We start from the raw sequence: 18,645 nt of genomic DNA, 5'->3' as shown, positions 1-18,645 counted from the left end.
CATATAATCTCTTTGCATCCATTCCCAGATGCCTATTTCTCATTACCATTTTTAATCTCCCAAGGCATTTACTTGCTTCTCTCAATGTACAATTTACCTCCACATCCATTCCTCCCTTTCCTGCCACATGCAACCCTAAATACCTAAAGCTATCCACTTCCTCCAGCCCTTCTCCTTTAAGACTTACTCCAACTCTCTCCCATCCTTTCCCCTTGTACATCTCATCACCTTGCTTTTACCCACATTTACCTTAAAATTGTTCCTGTCACATGCATACCTTCCCAAACTCTGCCACTAAGAAAAGAGATATGAAAAAAATGAGGAAGTCTACTTCCCATATAGGAGGGAAGAGACCTTTTGGTATTTAGATATTTTACTTTCAGATCTACCACTTTTGGTTCAGTGCTAAATTTATTGAAATTAGACTGTACTTTTTGTATATCCAACAAGTCCATTTTGTATTTGTAGCACTGTAGTATTTATGAAACATGAACATTTCTTCTTTCTGACTGCCATGTTTGGCCTTTACTGGCCCTGTGTCATTCCAGTTTAAGTGTAGTTGGGAAGGCTTACGGGAGGGTCTTGAGAGGATTAGGAGAGGAACAAAGGGAGTAATTGGTGAAGAACAGTGGGTTTAGGACAAGTAGGGGTTGCATGGATCAGATTTTTGTGGTAAGACACATAGGTGGGCGTTATCACAATAATTTATTGTGATAACACCCACCTATGGGTTGCAACTGCTTCAATATTCTTTATGCCTAAAATAGGTAACAAACAATTGTATTCTCGTCACCAATTTAATGAAGCAGGCTTGCTAGATGTGCTGGGTCTTGCTACACTGCTTCTGACTCAGGGCAGTGGGCAAGATGCAGGGATGATCCATCATGCAGTAGGGGCCAAGATAAGAGGGAGGGAGGGAGGTGGAGTGTGTGGGGATGGAATGGGTAGGGGTGGATTTTATACCTTTGTTTTTTGGCTACATCCCTTGTTAGGTGGAAAAAGCCTTTTAATATATGTATCATTCCAAAACCCATGAAAAAAAAAAAATAGAAAGATTATGGAACTGATATGGTAGCATGGTCAATAATTAAGCTACATGACATGACTTACCTTACCATCTGGAGTGATATATGTTACTATCACATTTCCACAGTTGTCTTCCAAGTTTGTATTGGTATTGGGAGTGAACACATCACATCAACATGGCAGTCTTTATGCCTATAACAAATAAAATGAATTCTCATTGTTCATAAAGCTTACTGCCAACTCTAAGATGGAGGTGAGGATGTTAACCAGTTTTGATGAACTGTAGGGAGATGCCTGACATCCATCTCTGAGAACTACACCATGCAGGTATTCTTTGTCATTATTAGCTTATTATCCTATGATTCATCACCTATGCTTGCTTTCCACTCCCAATTCACCTCTGCAGTCAAAGTCCCCCTCAGTTATATTAGTATATATTTGAAAATAATTTTCTGCATTCACTCAGCTGAGTCCTTGTATTCTATCTCCCTCCATATTCTAGTCTGGTGGGACATGTGCCACCATATAGTCCCTTCCCACTTCCCTCTCTTATTCTCAAATTCATTAACCTAATCATACCTTTTCTTAGTACCATGTTCTCCACCTACTTGAATTCTTCATCACTATCATCAGTCCCCTTCCCACTTTCTATATTTTGTCTCTTTGCTACAAATTTTAGTTTTCTCACCCACTTAAGCATTGATAGTTCCATTAAGTTTGGTCTCACCTAAGCATGTTGTATCTGCATCTTTCTCCTTTAAATAATCATTGGGAACTACCAGTCTGAGTAAAAATTAATCTTCATTATTGAGGAGAAATAAAGCAGAATATATTGCAACATTTATTCCAAAGTATACAATATATGCATGATGCATTTTCTACATTTTCCATGGTCATATACATTGTGAAACAATAAACAGTCCAATTGCAGTGAGATGATTGTACTAATTGGGTCAGGTTACTTACAGTCAGTATGCTGGAACTCACCTGTACAACACAAAACACCTCTTCATACAAAAGTGCTAAATTTTATTATTTTCTAGGTAAACAACACAGATTAAAGACAAAAAATATACAAATTGGACTATTTGTCCAGTAACATTTATGAGTGTTATTGCAAGTTATTATCATTTACATTGATCATTCATTGTAGCAGTTATAACTTATATTAACTATTTGAAAGAGTTCTTGTGTTATAACTGCAATTTCTGACATGTCCCCACAAACATCCTCCCCTTCGTTCGAGGACACAGCAACGGGAACCTTCAAAAGTTCTTGTCCCCAAGACTTTGCAATACTATCAACACGCTTTAACAATCATTATGTATACTCTGTTCAGAATGACTCGACAGAATTTTTGCAATTTAGAGGATAAAACAAACAGTATGTGGACAACATCCTTAATGCCACACATATTAACATGTAGATGAGCCAGGAAGAAATATGAACAGTAGATTTAATGAGATGCAAAACTTTCAAATCAACAATTCTGCAACAATAAAATTCCATTAAGTAAGTCTGCACAGAGTGACAACATCGTGAATTTTTACATTGAAATGATATATCTTAAAGCTTTCTTTTTAGTGTGTAAATAGTAAGATTTCTTTAAGAGTGTAAACAGTTTCTATCTACCAACTTAATAGGCTGGTACAAGATGATTCAGCTCAAAGAAAACCTTAAAATTAGAACACAGAGGCAGGCTAGCGACACAGGCAACAGCGAAACCACGTGAGGGGGGGGGAGAAATTCTTCTTATCATTGGTAGTAAACACATTGAGTAAGAGGCCTACAACCTAAGAAGATGGAGTACTCAGAAAATGGAATTGCAATTATTGTACACAATGATTGTCTGGCAATTCTGATTCACATTTGAACGAAGGAGGAGAAAAAGCCCCAAGCAGACTGCTTGGGCTCAAGCTGACGTCATAACACCTTTTACCTGATAGTGGTTCTTGAACTTTTTGGACCGCGACCCAACTGACAATGGTAGAAACTTGGAACCCCATGACCATTTGCTCATATATATAAAATTCTAGAAATCATCTCATGATCTGAAAATATCTAGTGACTCTGGGGGGTCGCGATCCACAGTGTGAGAACCATTGTAATTTACCCTTTGCCCCCAAAACTTGCCATTCCTTCTTTTAATTAAGTCTTGTTGAGTTTGTGGACCCAAACCCAGATGTCCATCCGACTACTAGTGTCTGTTTGCCTCCCCTGCCTTGTTACCACTATTCAGAGTTGTGGACACTTGTTTCCAAACAGATAAGTGAATCACCTTTCTCAGGTGATGTACTCTATTGGTTTACTTACAAATAAGAAAGGGGAATTTCATGCTGCTGAAAGCTGTTTTGATGGATTTCTCAACTACTTGAGACCTCATTCAGCCCTGTGTTCAAAGGATTTAATAAGCTAATCTCGAAGATAATCAAAGGCAGAGGAAACAAAAAGATTTTAGTAGCCAGTTGTATTCACCCAAAGCCCCCAAATTGAAGTGAGCAGAAGTTGTGGTTCCTCTGGCATGAATTTGAGGTTGCATGGGACTCCATGTGAGGTGCCAACAAGCCACAGCTTGCTCAACCCTATCACCCACTATCAAATGCAGAAAGCATCATAACCCCTTTAACATGATGACATTACAGATTTAGTTCTAGCTAAGGACAGGCAATTCTATGCAGTTGAGAGGAAAATCTCCAGTCATTAAATATTTACTGTGCATACGGGATCCCTAAACAAAACTCATTATGAACACCACCACCTAGATGGGCTTGCAATGCATTGGATAAATTGACTGTTAATCAACCTTAAGAACATGTACATAAATAACTTAAGTTATTTACTCTGAGTAATGTTTTCTTGGATTTAACAACCATGCATTGTCTTTTTACCGATGGAATTTGACCAGTTTTTATCTATACGATACTCACACTGACCAGGCCACCCCATTCATAATGGGGAAAGAACCTTTGGTATGTTTGTATATACTTATCCTGAAGAGATAAATCAGCAGTGAATTATGGTAGTCTTGAAACATGGGGACTATCATTTCTTTTGTATACTCTCATACCATACATCCTGTTTTTTTAAGTTGCACATTTATATCAACTGCTGTGGTTTGAGGGGTGACAGTGTGAGCAAGATGAAGCTAATCCAATGACACATATGGATATACTATTGAAGACACCTGATCCTGGCCTTTGATATATCAGAACTAAGCAACTGTGGATTGTATTTTACTGTTGAGCACCTATTCCTATATACAGCAGTTTTCTTATCATAAAAGTGATTTATCAACAAAAATTTATGCAAAAACAATGACAGACTAATTTGCATAATTCTGACAAATCATAGATACAGTTCAGATGTCCACAATAACACAAGTCCAACAGTAAAATGGGCAAGTGGAATGGGAATAATGTGGTCGAGGGGGATTATTAGGGCTAAGAGTCAGTGTAAAGGTGCTTAACAAGCAGAACCACGTGCCTATGAAGTTATCACAGACTTGAGCTGCAGAAATGGATGAGCAGCCCATTATGCACTTAGGGTATAGCTACGTGGCCCTTTCAAGCAACGCGACATCATCAACAAAAATTACAAGTCTTTGGTTTGAATCTAATGGACGCTGATACAAGTAGTACATCAATATACAAGAGCAACAGATGGGTTGCAATATGGAAAAGCTCGTGACAAGGCATATACAGCAGCTTAATCATACATTTTTGAGAAGGACACTCTGGTATAATATTAGATGTAGTTTGACTTAGCAATTAAGTGTCATGGATATGTTTACAAATTTAGAATAGCAGCTGTCTAGAACACTTCTTATATTACCATGTTTATAAACAATCTTGCTACATACATACAAAGTGCATGTTTGTTTGTGAATAGTCCTATGTCAATTCATGTAGGCCACATCTTGCATCAGCAAAATAGCAAGGATATGACTCACCTGTGGCTGGCTCTACATTGCTGTTAGTCAAGAACAGTTACCACATATTGGACAACTGTCTTGTCTGATGAGATGAACAAGCTCATGGGATGGGGTTTGCTTCCTCAACTATACAAGGGATAGGAAAGCAGATTTGGGAGAGGAACTTGGTAGAAAGTTTGGGTCAAGATAGATGTGACACCAAGGTGAGTGAAGGGAAGCTATGCACAAGGAAAGCTTTGGCTTGTCACTCTGTAAAGAAAGTGGAGCCCCTACCACACAATATGTAAAAAACCATGGAAAACCAATTGAATAAAAGAAATCAGAACAGCATGAATGGTAGTAGTATTGAAATATACAGTAAAGCTATCTAACCTGCTTGCGAGGGCCATCAATGTTCTATCACAGTGCCATTTGACAAGCAACTGCCTGTAACATAAATGCCATCAAGACTTCAACATCTAATAAGAGTCAGAACTCTACATCAAGCTGAGTTTTCCCATGCAATGATGACATTCTAGGGTATCAATCAATAAGTGTACTACTTAAAAATAAAGGGTAAACCCTTCCATTTCTATAATGTTAAGAAGTATAGGTACCTGCCATGAATTACAAACGAGATTTTTTTTTGTGAGGAAGTAACAGCTGTGGGAGGCATTGTAAGTCACAGGTCATTATAATGACATGAGATTGAAGAAAGTATGTACAGAAAGTCAAAACTATATAATAGATGTATTTGGTTTGGAACAGAAGAATCCATGGAGGCAAGTGGATGCAATTGTATGAGCCAAATTATCTTATCTAAATACAACCCGAGAAGAACAACTGTGGATCAGGAAAAGCCCCAGATCAAGCAAAAAATTACAATGACTATATTCATAAATAACCTTACCTGGAATATAGTAAACATACACACACATATGAAGAATAGCTTCCCACACAGAGTGCTGGATATATGGAATAACTTAGATAAAGAAACAGTGTGTGCAAATACTATTCAAGATTTTAAGGAAAAACTTGATGCTGAAAGATACAAAGACGGGTCGCTATGAGCATAGCTCCCTTCCCGTGTAATGCAACTAGGTAAATAAATACTGATAAAAAAGTGTCAGTACTCCCTAAGATGAAGATATATTTAAAACAATAGAGGTCACTGAACAACCTAAAACCTGTTTTGAGTTACCCAAGAAATGATATATTTAGGGGCGAGTGAAATGTGGAAATGAGAAATAAATATGATATACTGCAAGCAAAGGAGAATAAGGATGATGAAGATTAGCAGTGTCATTTGAAGGAACCACAATTAGATAAATACAAAACAATTACTCTGGTAAACAGAGGAAAAAACTAAAAAGATAGAAGTAAAAGACCACAAATTTAGCAAAACATGCATTTACAAAAATTATGTGGATAATAATAAAGTCCATCAAAACCATGTAATCTTGTATGCAGACAAGTGTTGCTAGTATTGGTGTCACTGTATAAAAAGTGTACAAGTAAAATGGGCTTGTGGCTGAGTTGTGAAGGTAGTGATGCAGGCATACATGAACACCCAAAGCCGGGTGTCAACTGCCAAATGATGTCAGAGCTCTGATGATCCACCCATGTGTTGACTACCATGAAATGTGGAGGCAGAAAAATCTGATTTGGTATTAACAGAATTTGGATGGTACTTTGTCCATAAGATAGAACAGCAGTGAAGATATATGTATAAATCACTCCCCAATATGATAATAAACCATTACAAAAACATTTGAGGGGAAATGGAAGGCAACTCAGAGGGAGATAAAAGAAGGGGTATTAGATATCACAAGAATGATATAAGAGCTTATAAAAACTATGAAACCACACTAGTTGAGACTTGTCAGGCAAGTGTTGAGGAAACAAAAACTGGGGAACTCATTTCATGAATAAAATTGAGGGAAATTAGATGGGAAAACATAACACAAATGACCAGGTGAGTATAGTCAATGTGGATTGGCAGCAATTATGATGCTACAGCTGATGAGAGACAGAGATGTTTGACAAAGGACAATCCATGATTGCCAACATTTTCAAAGATACAACAGTGGTAAAGTAAGGATGTTTACGTATACATGTACTACATTGATTATGGAAAGCTGATGTGGTCTTATCTACAACCAACAATGGGGAATCTTGCTTTACATACTTCTAGTGAGCAAGTTGGTCAGTAGGTCAGCATATGGGTACATCTCCTTCAACAAAACAACTAAAAAACAAATCTTATAGGAAGAATAAAGCAATGAACATTTCTGCCACCATTGAACGCACACCCATACATACATTTTTTATTTGTGTATTAGGAACTTCATGATTTATCATTCCTAAATGTCAGAAAAAAGAAGGTATATGTATATACATATATGCCTGAATTAAAATTTGCTAATCCGCTAAGAAAGAGACTAAGGTTATAAGGCCATTTGCTTACATTCTGGCAGTCACTGAGGAATTAAGATGATTACAAAACTCTTCAACACCATACAAAAATATATCTCCAACTATCAGCTGTTTTCTCTAGGCACAAACAGCATTCCTCTTCCATGATATTTTCATATTTCTCAGTCTGCTTCAACAAAAAGTATTTTTGTAACAATTAGTAGTTTTCCTTATATTTTATTCTCCCACCCAGATCAGTCACTAAACAAGACACCAAATGCACCATCCTACACTGCCTAGATGATAACAGACTATCTCTTCCTTCAGTGACTTGTGGGCCAACCTGGTGGCTGTTGCTGGTTATCTAGAAATAGGGAGTCACCTGCAAAAGAGACCCAAGGCAAGAGGTTGTTAGATTTTATCCCCCTCACAAATTTTGTAATATCAGCAAATATGTTGAGAGTAGCTTGTCATTTATGTAAACTAGGACAATACAGGTGCCACTACTAACCATTTTGGGACTCCATCCTAACCTTGCATCTTTAACCACCATTTTCATAAACTAGCCCTCCATGAAACCGCTCATCCGTTGCAACAAGCTACCTTTAAAGCCCTCCAATAAATTCCAATTTCCATATTAGTAATTTCTGACTTACCGTACCAAAGACTTTCTCTTATATGTTGAAGCAGACTACCAACTTTATGAATGCTGGGCATATGAGCATAAAAAGCATATCAATCTTAACATAAACCTAATTTCAAATTCATGCTCACTTTGTAACTACTAAGAAATGGGATCATCATTCCTGAAATACATGATCCAGTTTGTATTTATCCTAATTTATTTACCTAATTGTAGTATACAGGAAAGGAGCAATGAACGTTAGGTCCTGTCTCTTATTCTCTAATTTCCTAACATACCTAGACTCGAATTCATGTACAATTCCAACTTCATCTATATCCTTGGTTTCCAATTATCATATTTAGATTTGTGCCTAGATTATTGAACAAGCTAATCATGGCCTTGTTTTTATAAGTGAGACAAAATTTATCATATTTTGCAGGTACAACACCATGATGCAAAATCTTTAGGATTCCCAGTTCATTACATTATAAACCTAAATTTCTTGAATGCTCCTTAGAGTTTCTGCCACTAGTTAATAGTAAGAATAAGATGTTCTGGTTTCAACTTTCAAAGGCAAAAGGCAGATGGTTAGTAGGTTAGTTTGAACTTTCTGTGAATATTAGTCATCATGATGGCAATAAGTAGACCTCAAGAAGTGTTACAGAACAACCATGTTAGTTAATTATATACAATGATTTATTTCATTACTATGAGTGGAAAAAACAGTACAAATTCTCTGAATATTTACTATATTTTAAATTACCTCTGTAAAAATACAAACATGTAAAATACTTTACATTTACTTTCTCTAAACCATAAGGAAATTTCAATTGAGTGGAATAAATCTAATTTGGGGGAGGGGTAGTGAGTTTGTCCCACACCACTCCCGGAGGATGCATATTCATCTGTTCAATACCAAATGCAGAAAGAACCACATTAACCAATGAAATGGCGAAGACCATAATAAGGATGATGTTGTTCAAGATGTCAGCTGTCCTCTCCTGCTTTGGGTCGTTAATATTCATACCGCCGACAATCAAGAATAGCACTCCAACAGCCACCTACAACAGATAATATCCATTATATTTTTCTTTTTTTTTCCTGGACTAACACAATGCAAATGTACTAAAACGGCAATACCCTGATGTTATACTACACAATCCTCCTGTACATTTAGGTGCTGCAAACTATGAGTGTAGATACTTTAGCTTGATGTACATGATTCATAAATCAAAGTTATCTTGATTATAAAGTGAAGACCTATGATAAAAAAATACTTGTACTGCTGCCTTCTGTCCACTTTTTTTTTTTTTTTTCTTGTGATTTATGTATGTTTGTTTCTGGGTGTGCGTTCAATGAACATTACTTAGGACGAAATTAAGTTTACAGAGAATTTTGTAATCAAGAGAAAAGAGGAAACGTTTCTGGTGGCAATGACTTTTAAGGCATCTAAGTTTATCATGCATTCACTGAGTGAGTATGAACTATAAGTTTCAAATGATTAACTTTTTCCCAGTAAATGATCCTGAAAGGGTCATACAGTGAACCTTTGATAGCTGTGAAGATTATGGAAACTATAGCACATTGGAGAAATAAGAGGTAAGTTATAGGATTGGATGATGGATTTTATGAAAGACTAGTGCATAAGAACAATAGTAAACCATAGGTTGTTCAGATAGGGGGCAGTAACTAGCAGAGTCCCACAAGGGTACTAGCCCCTATAATGTTCTTACTCTACATGTCAGAAAGGAAGCTATGAAAAAGCAAATTCACATGTATGATGCAAAGATCATGAGAAGAATAAAGGATGAAGAAGACTGAAAATGTTACAATACTGAACCAAATGTGAAAGAAAATAGTGGAAAGGGGCAAAAGCTCATATGTACAATCAAAGAATTACTCAATGGGAAGTGGAACAACTACAAAAGCAAAAGAGAAGAATCTAAGTGTTGGTCATGGATAATTTGTCCCCTAACAAATTGTGTTTGTGTTTGCTACATTTGGTTGTCTGTTGCATCCTCATTCTCCTCTCAAAATTTCTGAACTTTATTACAACTTTCACAATAACACTGAGGTTTGTTAGACTCATATTTGTTGCCCATGAGGGGAAATAATGAAAATTAAAGCATAGAGATTAAAGAAAACCATACAGTGGGGATTCTGAGGGAGGGCTGTACTGCCACCTAGCATCCACCAAATGAATTTGCTTGCACATTTCAAACTATGTACCTTAGTATCACTTTTTAAAAATTTTACTGGATTACTGTTAAAAACAAAAATATATATATAAATTGTGAATGATGAGATTGAATTATCAGATTACTGTATTTTTCACGATAAAAACTTTGCTTTATTATCTTACATAAAAGCAAGACTGAGTGAGATATACAGATTGTTAAAAAATATGGGCAAAGAGATAATGATAAAAATAATAATAATAAAAGCCTAATGTCCCCCAATCAAAATATGCAGTGGTGTGGTCTCCACAAAAAGTACTGGATATAAACAAGGTAGAGCATTCAAACTGGTTTCCAACCTTGCAGATTTGATATGATACTAAAAAGAAGAGAACGGAGTGGACAAAACTTGGTTTTGGATGGGAGGACATCATGAGGTCAGGAGAACAAATTGATAAAGACCCCATGTCAGAAGGATATCAAAAATAACTTTCCATACAAATGTACCTACTCCAAGTTCAAGCCATAAACAAATTAAAAGCTGGGTAAAACAGATGGGGAAAAAGAGATGGGACTCTATAGCATAGCTCCTTTCCAGTTTACTACAATTAGGTAAACTCAGACTCCCATGAATAATATCCTAGGACTAATATCAGAAAGAAATTTGCTTGAAGTGGTTAAGATAGAATACATATATAAACAAAAGTGACATTTAAGCATCAAACTAATCCTAGAGTAAAATATGCATGAAAATGACATAGCTACATATACACCCATTACTTAATGTATGTAGTCATCTCAACACACATTTTCAACATGCAGTTTTGAAAATACACGCATTACTTCCAAGAGAATTACAGTGTTGAACATACACTGGTTACCACAGGAAAGGATATATATAGTGATGAACATCCACTGGTAACTGTTGAGATTCATAGGGTGCACAACTTGCCACACTACACACTGTGCACTGCCCACCACACCCACCATGTTCCTGGGTTCATTCAGTCTCACTGTAACCATGCTTATGTTAACATTGAGACTGTTTGCTGTATTTTCAACAATAGTTAGTAATGATGCCCAATACAGTAAAAGTCCATAGGAAGTAGAGGATCCAGTTACTAATGAAATATTTGTTTTTGTTGTCAGCAGTGGTGATGATGTAGAAGCAGTAGGGAGAAGGGATGAGTGGAGTCAAAAGCCACCCAATTTTACTGTCCAGGGTACTGTACTGTTTTGTACATTATTCATTGTTTTTGTTGTTCTTTTTGCATTCTAATATTGAATGTCCTTCTTTACTTAAATAAGGAAATGGGGAGCCAGGAGTGTTTTAGGGGAGGCAACAAAAATATATATATTTTCAATGTACCTATATTAAGAGATGATTGTATGAAGATAATGCTATCATATTCATAAGATGCATACATTGTTATATGATTAACTTTTTATCTATAAATAGGGGAAAACTTCCATCAAAAATACATAGACAATGATACATTACATGCATAAGCTATTAACATGAGCATTTTTATGACATACACATTATAGCTTACATAAGTACTGTAACATTCAACACTTGGGAGCAGTCACTTTGTATACTAGAGACATGGTACATGTGTTGTATGTGGGAAGTAGCTGTGTTTGCTACAATTGGTTATGTCTGCTGCATCCCCTTTCTCCTATCGAGATTTCTGAACTTTATTATAATCTTCAAAATAACAATGAGGTTCATTAGCCTTATGTTTGTTGTCCAAGGGGGGAAATAATTAAAATGAAAGCACAGAGGTAAAGAAAATCATCGGTGGGGATTCAATGGGAGGGCTGTACTGCTACCTAGCATCCACCAAATGAATTTGCTTGCACATTTCAAACCATGCACCTTAGTATCACGTTAAATTTTTTATTGGATTACCCAGTTAAAAAATCATATATATAAACTATGAATGATGAGATTGAATGATCAGATCAGACAGTATTTTTCATTATAAAAATGTTGCTTTATTATCTTTGTTGATACGAGAAACAGTTCGAATATAATATTGCGACCATTTTTTCTTTCAGAAAATAATACACATACTGTTTTCCTTTTAGTCATTTGGGGTTAGTGGCAAGAACCTGGGAAGGCTGTTATTCTTAATTATCTGACCACCAAGACCACCCAAGAATGATTATAGCCACAGTTGTTAAGTGCACTATGCAAGCATCAAGGGTTACTGTATTTGGAAAAAACAAGACCTAACATGGCCACTCAGTACTTTGCATATAAATATCTAAAATGGCAAAAAGTTTACTTGGAAGATATAGCAATGGAAGTGATCTTTAGTGACAAATGGAATAGTCCAAATTTCAGTTTTTGTTCTGCAAGAACAACACAGATGCAAATATACATTATAAGAAATGTTAGAAAAAAAAATGGAAAAGGTGTGAGGTAGGAAAGTTCACTTGCAAAGAGTGAAGCCAAAAAACAAATACAGTGCAATAACAAAGCATAAGACCATCACCTCAATATATGTTAAATTTCCATTGAGCTAGAAAAATATCCCTGAACAGTCATTAGGAATGATAAATAAAATGGCAAACAGAAATATCTTAATCTTTTAGGGTGTGAGGCTTGAGACATTTTGTTTGGGTTGAAATCCTCCATCGAAGCCCATCTTTAAGCTGTCAATGGCTAGAGTGAGGAGGCTGAGTCCCAGTACGGAGTGGTTGATCAGTTGTGCGGGAGATTGCCGTTCTCGAATATTGATATTGAGGACAGCCAGAACCGGGATGAGAACGCCAATCAGTCCCTACCAACATGGAGGAACATTTTGAATTACTGATAGGGAACAAGTCATCAAACTCTTGTTTAAAATTAATTCTTGTATAATGCTTGTGAAAAGCTTCTTGCAGTGGAACACTTAGAAGGCTGACAATTAAGAAAATCAAGGGGCAATAGACACAAACTATGGCTCACAGAAATGGCTTCTACACCCACAGACTGGAAAAGGAGTCGAATATAACAACAAAGCAAACCCATGGTATTGTTTGGTTGGCAAATTAAGTTCTAGTTAGCAATTTCTAAAAGATAAAAGTGAGTACTATTGTAGATGCATTTTGTATGCATTTTAAAAATTATATGCATGCATATTTACACTGAATTACAGTTAACTGAATAAGCCATAAAGAATCCAAAATGAACCAAAGACCTTTGTAACTCATTAGTTCTGTATCCAAGAAAAATCAAACATAAATCCCTCAACCCATTCAGTATTTTCATTATGCTACGGCAAAGACATTCAGTTTTATACAGTTGTGGAATCGGACTCAATTCTGAAAAGGTTCTTAATTCACTGAGACCCTTTCAAATGGACTCTAAACACCTCAGCTGAATAAAAATATTTGCTCTTAGCCGGAACAAAACCTATGTTTATGTAAAGTTGTTTCCTTTGTTCTGGTGACGTGCTGTGTGATTAGTCATCATCATAATGCCAGGATGGTTTGTATGCTGTACAAGATAAGGTCAAATCCTGTCTATTTGCTATGATTGTGTTTCAGGCATGCATATCACCTCCAGAGGTATATGGCCTATGTCAACTGTGCACTCTTAGATTATGCAACCACTGACGTGCTGTACAAGTCAGTATTAACAGAGTTCCATGCCCACTTTTGTTAGTTTTTGGGATTGTTTGAAGTGATACTTGTAGAGTTGATAGCATCCCTAAATTTATACCAGTGGCTATCCAGTTGCTAAAGAAATTTCATGACTAGCCATTCCTGCCATTTAAGTGTCATGTCATGTTTGTGATACAAACTGATAATCTTTATTTGTAATAATTCCATTTTTGCCTTTTGTTACAATCTGTTTTGCTCTACCCATCTCCATATTTCTCTTTCTTTTCATTTCCCCATTTTCTTTGTTCTTTCCTTTTTCTTTTATTCTTGTCTATGTTTTGGGTGTGAGAGCTGCTTCAGTGCAACTTATAAGATCTCATCTTTCTACTTACCTGTCTTGTTCCATCTAATAATAATCTATCTATATAACCAAAGGCTTCTTCTTCCTTTAAAAGGGAGATAGCTAATCACAATGATATAAATCATGTCCTCATGCTGATGGCATTAAATCTTGCCATATAAAATGCAATGGGATGAAGCATGAAATATATGTTGAGGATAATAAATGTCATATCATTGTTTCTAAATGTGAAGGTTACCTTATTTTGGACAAGTTCCTCAACATTAGTGTTAAAAAAAAAAAAAAAAAAAAAAAAAAGGAAAAGCACTTCCATCCTGTTCTACTTTCCTTCATCTCAAACCATCTTGTATCATGTCCCTTTCCTGCTACTGTAAGTACTACCTTTGCCTCCTTTGACCATCCATCTTCCTTTTGTTTCTCTAGTCCAGAAGTTATTGGTTGTGATGAATCCAAAACCATTTCCGTATGGTTATGCATCCTTCTTCACATTGTTTCAGCACTTGCATAGATTGTCTCTACCCTCCAATTTCCTCCTCCTATGAGCCTGCCTCCTCTGTTGTTACTCTTTTCATGCATCTGGATATTTTTCTTATTCTGGTGCCTATGATGCCTTACTTTCCCAGTGTAGTATTCTTTCAAGTACGTTTATGAAGTCTACAAATACAGGCTATCCACATGTTTCTTTCCTACTGGTTATCTTTCATAGAAACCTAATATCTTTGAAATACAAGATCCAAATTTGTGAGTGTGTGTAAGTACTAAAGAATTTTGTTACTAACACCTTTGTGTATAGGTCAAAATCTGCAAAAAGGTTAGTCTTTTCTTGAAGTACTTTACTTTGATACTTCATCACTTAAGACATTACTGTATCTGAAACAAAATCATGTTCTCTAGTGTAACCATGACCTTTTATTATGACTACAGTAAACTGCTTTTTCTAGGTAAAATAAAGGGATAAAGGGTTTTAATATCATGCTGTTTATAAAATGAGTTTCATGCACAAATGAACCTACTACAAATAAGATATCGAGATACTGCTCCTTGTTAGTCCTATAAATAAGGTTTAATTCCTATTTATTACATATCTTTTCTTTTTCATTATTTCTCTAAGCTACCATACAATAACAATGCAATGTTAAGAAAGTGTCCTGTCCTAGCACTACATAATCAGAAAATATATAAGTAGTTTTTGAAAGGTTATACTTTAAGATCATGTACAGAATAAGATTGTAATTGTACAAAATAGCATGACCTTTTCCAAGCTTTATGCTAAACACTATAAACCAAAATGTGACAGAGGGAGGAATTACATCAGTGCATACAACACTAACACTAGAAAAACTAAATAGCTTCATGTAATGATAAAAAAAAAAAAAGAAGAAAAGCATTAACCACAGATGGTGTCTGGCAAATTGTACAGATTTCTGTTGTTCACTGGAATATGGTAAATCTGGATCTTTAAAGTGTATAATAGATTTTTGTTTCATGTTCAGTATCACAGTGACCTACAGTAGTACCCTCTTTGAAAGTACCATAAAAAGCAAGAATTGCAAACTTAGATTCAAAATGCACTAACAGTACTAATAGTAAAAAAAATAATAATACTTGTAAAATACATATTAAGTAGTTGTGCTCTTTTATTGAACTTTCCAAGTTACTTTTATGAAACAATTTGAAATGAGGACCATCAATACTACATGGAAACAAAGTACAATGTACAAGTTTTCTTAACAAGTCCATGTCAGACCTGCCTACAACCTGTCCTTTATATGACAATGCTTCTTACAAGAACTAAATTATTGTAGTTATTCCCGATGGGTATACACCAAATCCTGAGATGAGGACGTTGATAGTGGCGATTATAAACACGAAGGCAAGATTCAAGTAGTTGATGGTGAGGGCAGACCTGCGGTAATCCTCGCGGTGGAGGTTGCAGTCTCTAAGCATTGTCAGGGACAGCGACAGAATCCCTACCACCACCTTGGTCATGGCAAGAACAGCAGTTATTTAGTAACAAAGGAGCTCACTGTGTATTTAGGCTTAGCATATGAAATACATTGGCAATTCTATTGAGAATCTAAACAAAAGCAAGATCAGACTGACACTGATCTAACCATGATACACTTTCTTTCCATGCACTTTGGTATTTATTTCTTAAACACTACTAAATCAAAAGTTCATGGAGTTATAAGTACATACAGCTTCCTTGCTTTAACAAACACATGCCCAAACAAGAAATAAAAGTATTAGTAAGAGGGAACTGAAGCTGAGAACAGGCAGGCTTGGGCTCATACAATGAACTACTGGGGTTCCTTTTAGAAGTAAACTACCCACTAGGTAATTTTACCACCTTTAGGGATAATTTAAGTCCATAAGATGTTATATTTAAAATTAAATTCCCAAGTGCATAAGGCACTTATTATCTACTGATCAGCAAAATCTATCTTCAGTCATGCAGAGAATAGCAATGAAAAAATTGGATGAGATAAATTAAATAGTATTGTTTATGTGGGTACTGTTGTTATTACTGATATTGTTACTGCTGTTAACCTATCCACAATTTCAATGAGTAATGCTGGAGCAATGGAGGTAATTGATGACCCTCCTGGACTCCCATAAGTGGTCCTCCACTCAGTGTATTTTACCTAATTGTATTTACCTGACTGTAGTATATGGGGTTGAAGCTGTTCTCATGGGGATCCTATCTCTGTATCTCCATTTGTCAAATTTAGCCTTAAATTCACTCATGATGTTTTCACAGATTATTTCCTCCTTCAATCTATTTTATAAATTGATGCTTCTGTGTGGAAAACTGTGCTTTCTTACATCCTCCCTTGTAGATTAGTACCACATTTACCATCTTCCAATTCTGCAGCACCTTTCTTTCTTACAATCCATTGATGTATTTTGTCTACCAAGTTCTTTGCAATTTCTCAGTACCAAATTTGAGATTCCAACCAGTCCTGGTGCCTTTTCCACTTCCAAACTTTCTGTCTATCCATTAATCTATCTAAGGATGCAGAGCCAATCTTATAGGTACCGGAATTCTGGAGGCCTGACAAAAGCCTGCCATCCCTATCATATTTCTATATATAGTGAGCCACTGTATGTTACACAATGATTAAATATTTCATGTTTGCACTTGCTAATCATCATGAAATAAATACAATTATCAACCAAATTAAGAAAAAATATCCACCCACTTGCAGAGGTGTCAAAGTGGCACTCCAGCAAACTCCAGCAGCACTACACCCTCTGTATCTATCTATAAACCAATAAACTTCTTTCCCCTTATAAGGAAGGGAGCCAGCCAAGGCATGCTCCCACCCCCACCCAGGCCAGTCCTATCCATCACCCATTTCCATTTTTGAAGCTCCTTAGCTTCACCAAGCTTCCTAAAAGCTTATTCACTTTGTGTTTTTCTACTTTGATATATTTCAATCTATCTTCTGTGATTACTCACATCCCTTCTTTACAGCCCTCTTCCATAAACTGTGACTGATAGCTTCTTTTCTATTTGGACAAATTGAATGACTTAACCCAATGTGGATTTAAACTGCTGATTGTGTATTTGCAAGACCACAACAAAAAGATCTTGGCCACTGGTGGCCTTATTCAGGAACTATGATCTGATCCTACTCCGAGGCCAACTCATTGCAACCTAACATACATGCCCCCTATTTCATCAAATTCATGGATGTCACCTGATGGTACCTATGCTTATTTCAGATTGAATGTATGTCTAACCCTACAGGGATTCAAACCATACAAGCCCACAACAAAACAGTGGTTATAAGCCCACAACAAAACAGTGGTTATTCTTTATAATTGGGTTATTCTTTACACTTGGATTCATGGGATGAAACCAGAGCTCTCAAACCTTGTTTTCAAACACAATAACATCCTTGGACAAACCTTTGTATTCTCAGTGTGTATTCAACAATTATTTTTTCCAAGTTTCAGTTTCATGAACATATTTTCTATCTTTTTCTTCAACACAAGGGGAACCCTTGGAGTCATGTGTGTTGCTGATCAATAATGTAAACAACACTTGTCAATGTGCACATATCTTGACTTAGGATTTCTTGACTAGGGCCTTGACTTATTTCTCCTACTTGTCATTACATCATAATGTGAATACCCATTTTCAAGACATCCCAGCTTAATGCTCCTTCCTTATACTTGATAGTATTTATGTATCCCATGAAAGCTAAAAAGATAATCATCATTGTCTGTGATGACCACAGTGTGTATGTCTTGTTTAACTGGGCCTCTGGTGAGAGAGACAGAGAGATGGAGATAGAGAAAAGAGAGAAGAGAAAGAGAAGTAGTGAGAGATAGATATAAAGATAGGTCTATGAGGAGATTGTTGTTTTGCCATTAGTGTCAGTGTGCTATGACACTATCTGACTTCAGGTTAGCTGCAGCTCTGTAAGAACTGTAAGCACACATTTGTTTATGTCAATGTGGCAAGATTGGAGTGATGGAATAGTGCTAAAGCTATGAGGTAATGATTATTATGGTTACTTCTGTTTTG

The 18,645-nt window shown here is 36.1% G+C and overlaps 1 protein-coding gene across 8 annotated transcripts in view; it reads right to left on the bottom strand.

Moving 5' to 3' along the window:
- Window positions 1-1,854: 1,854 nt before the first annotated feature.
- Window positions 1,855-18,645, bottom strand: part of LOC143035085 (ninjurin-1-like) — a 115,477-nt gene continuing 98,686 nt past the window's right edge. For 4 of the 8 annotated variants that reach the window (XM_076201610.1, XM_076201608.1, XM_076201604.1 and 1 more), the window contains one exon: window positions 8,895-12,942. In XM_076201610.1, coding sequence (XP_076057725.1) covers window positions 12,818-12,942 — 125 coding nt within the window. In that variant the 3' untranslated portion in view covers window positions 8,895-12,817. The other 4 variants (XM_076201607.1, XM_076201609.1, XM_076201603.1 and 1 more) reach the window with 2 other exon arrangements.

Source organism: Oratosquilla oratoria, chromosome 18, assembly GCF_046742065.1.
Source record: "Oratosquilla oratoria isolate Oo_2021 chromosome 18, ASM4674206v1, whole genome shotgun sequence".
Lineage (NCBI taxonomy): Eukaryota > Metazoa > Arthropoda > Malacostraca > Stomatopoda > Squillidae > Oratosquilla > Oratosquilla oratoria.
This window is presented reverse-complemented; position numbering and strand designations above follow the sequence as displayed.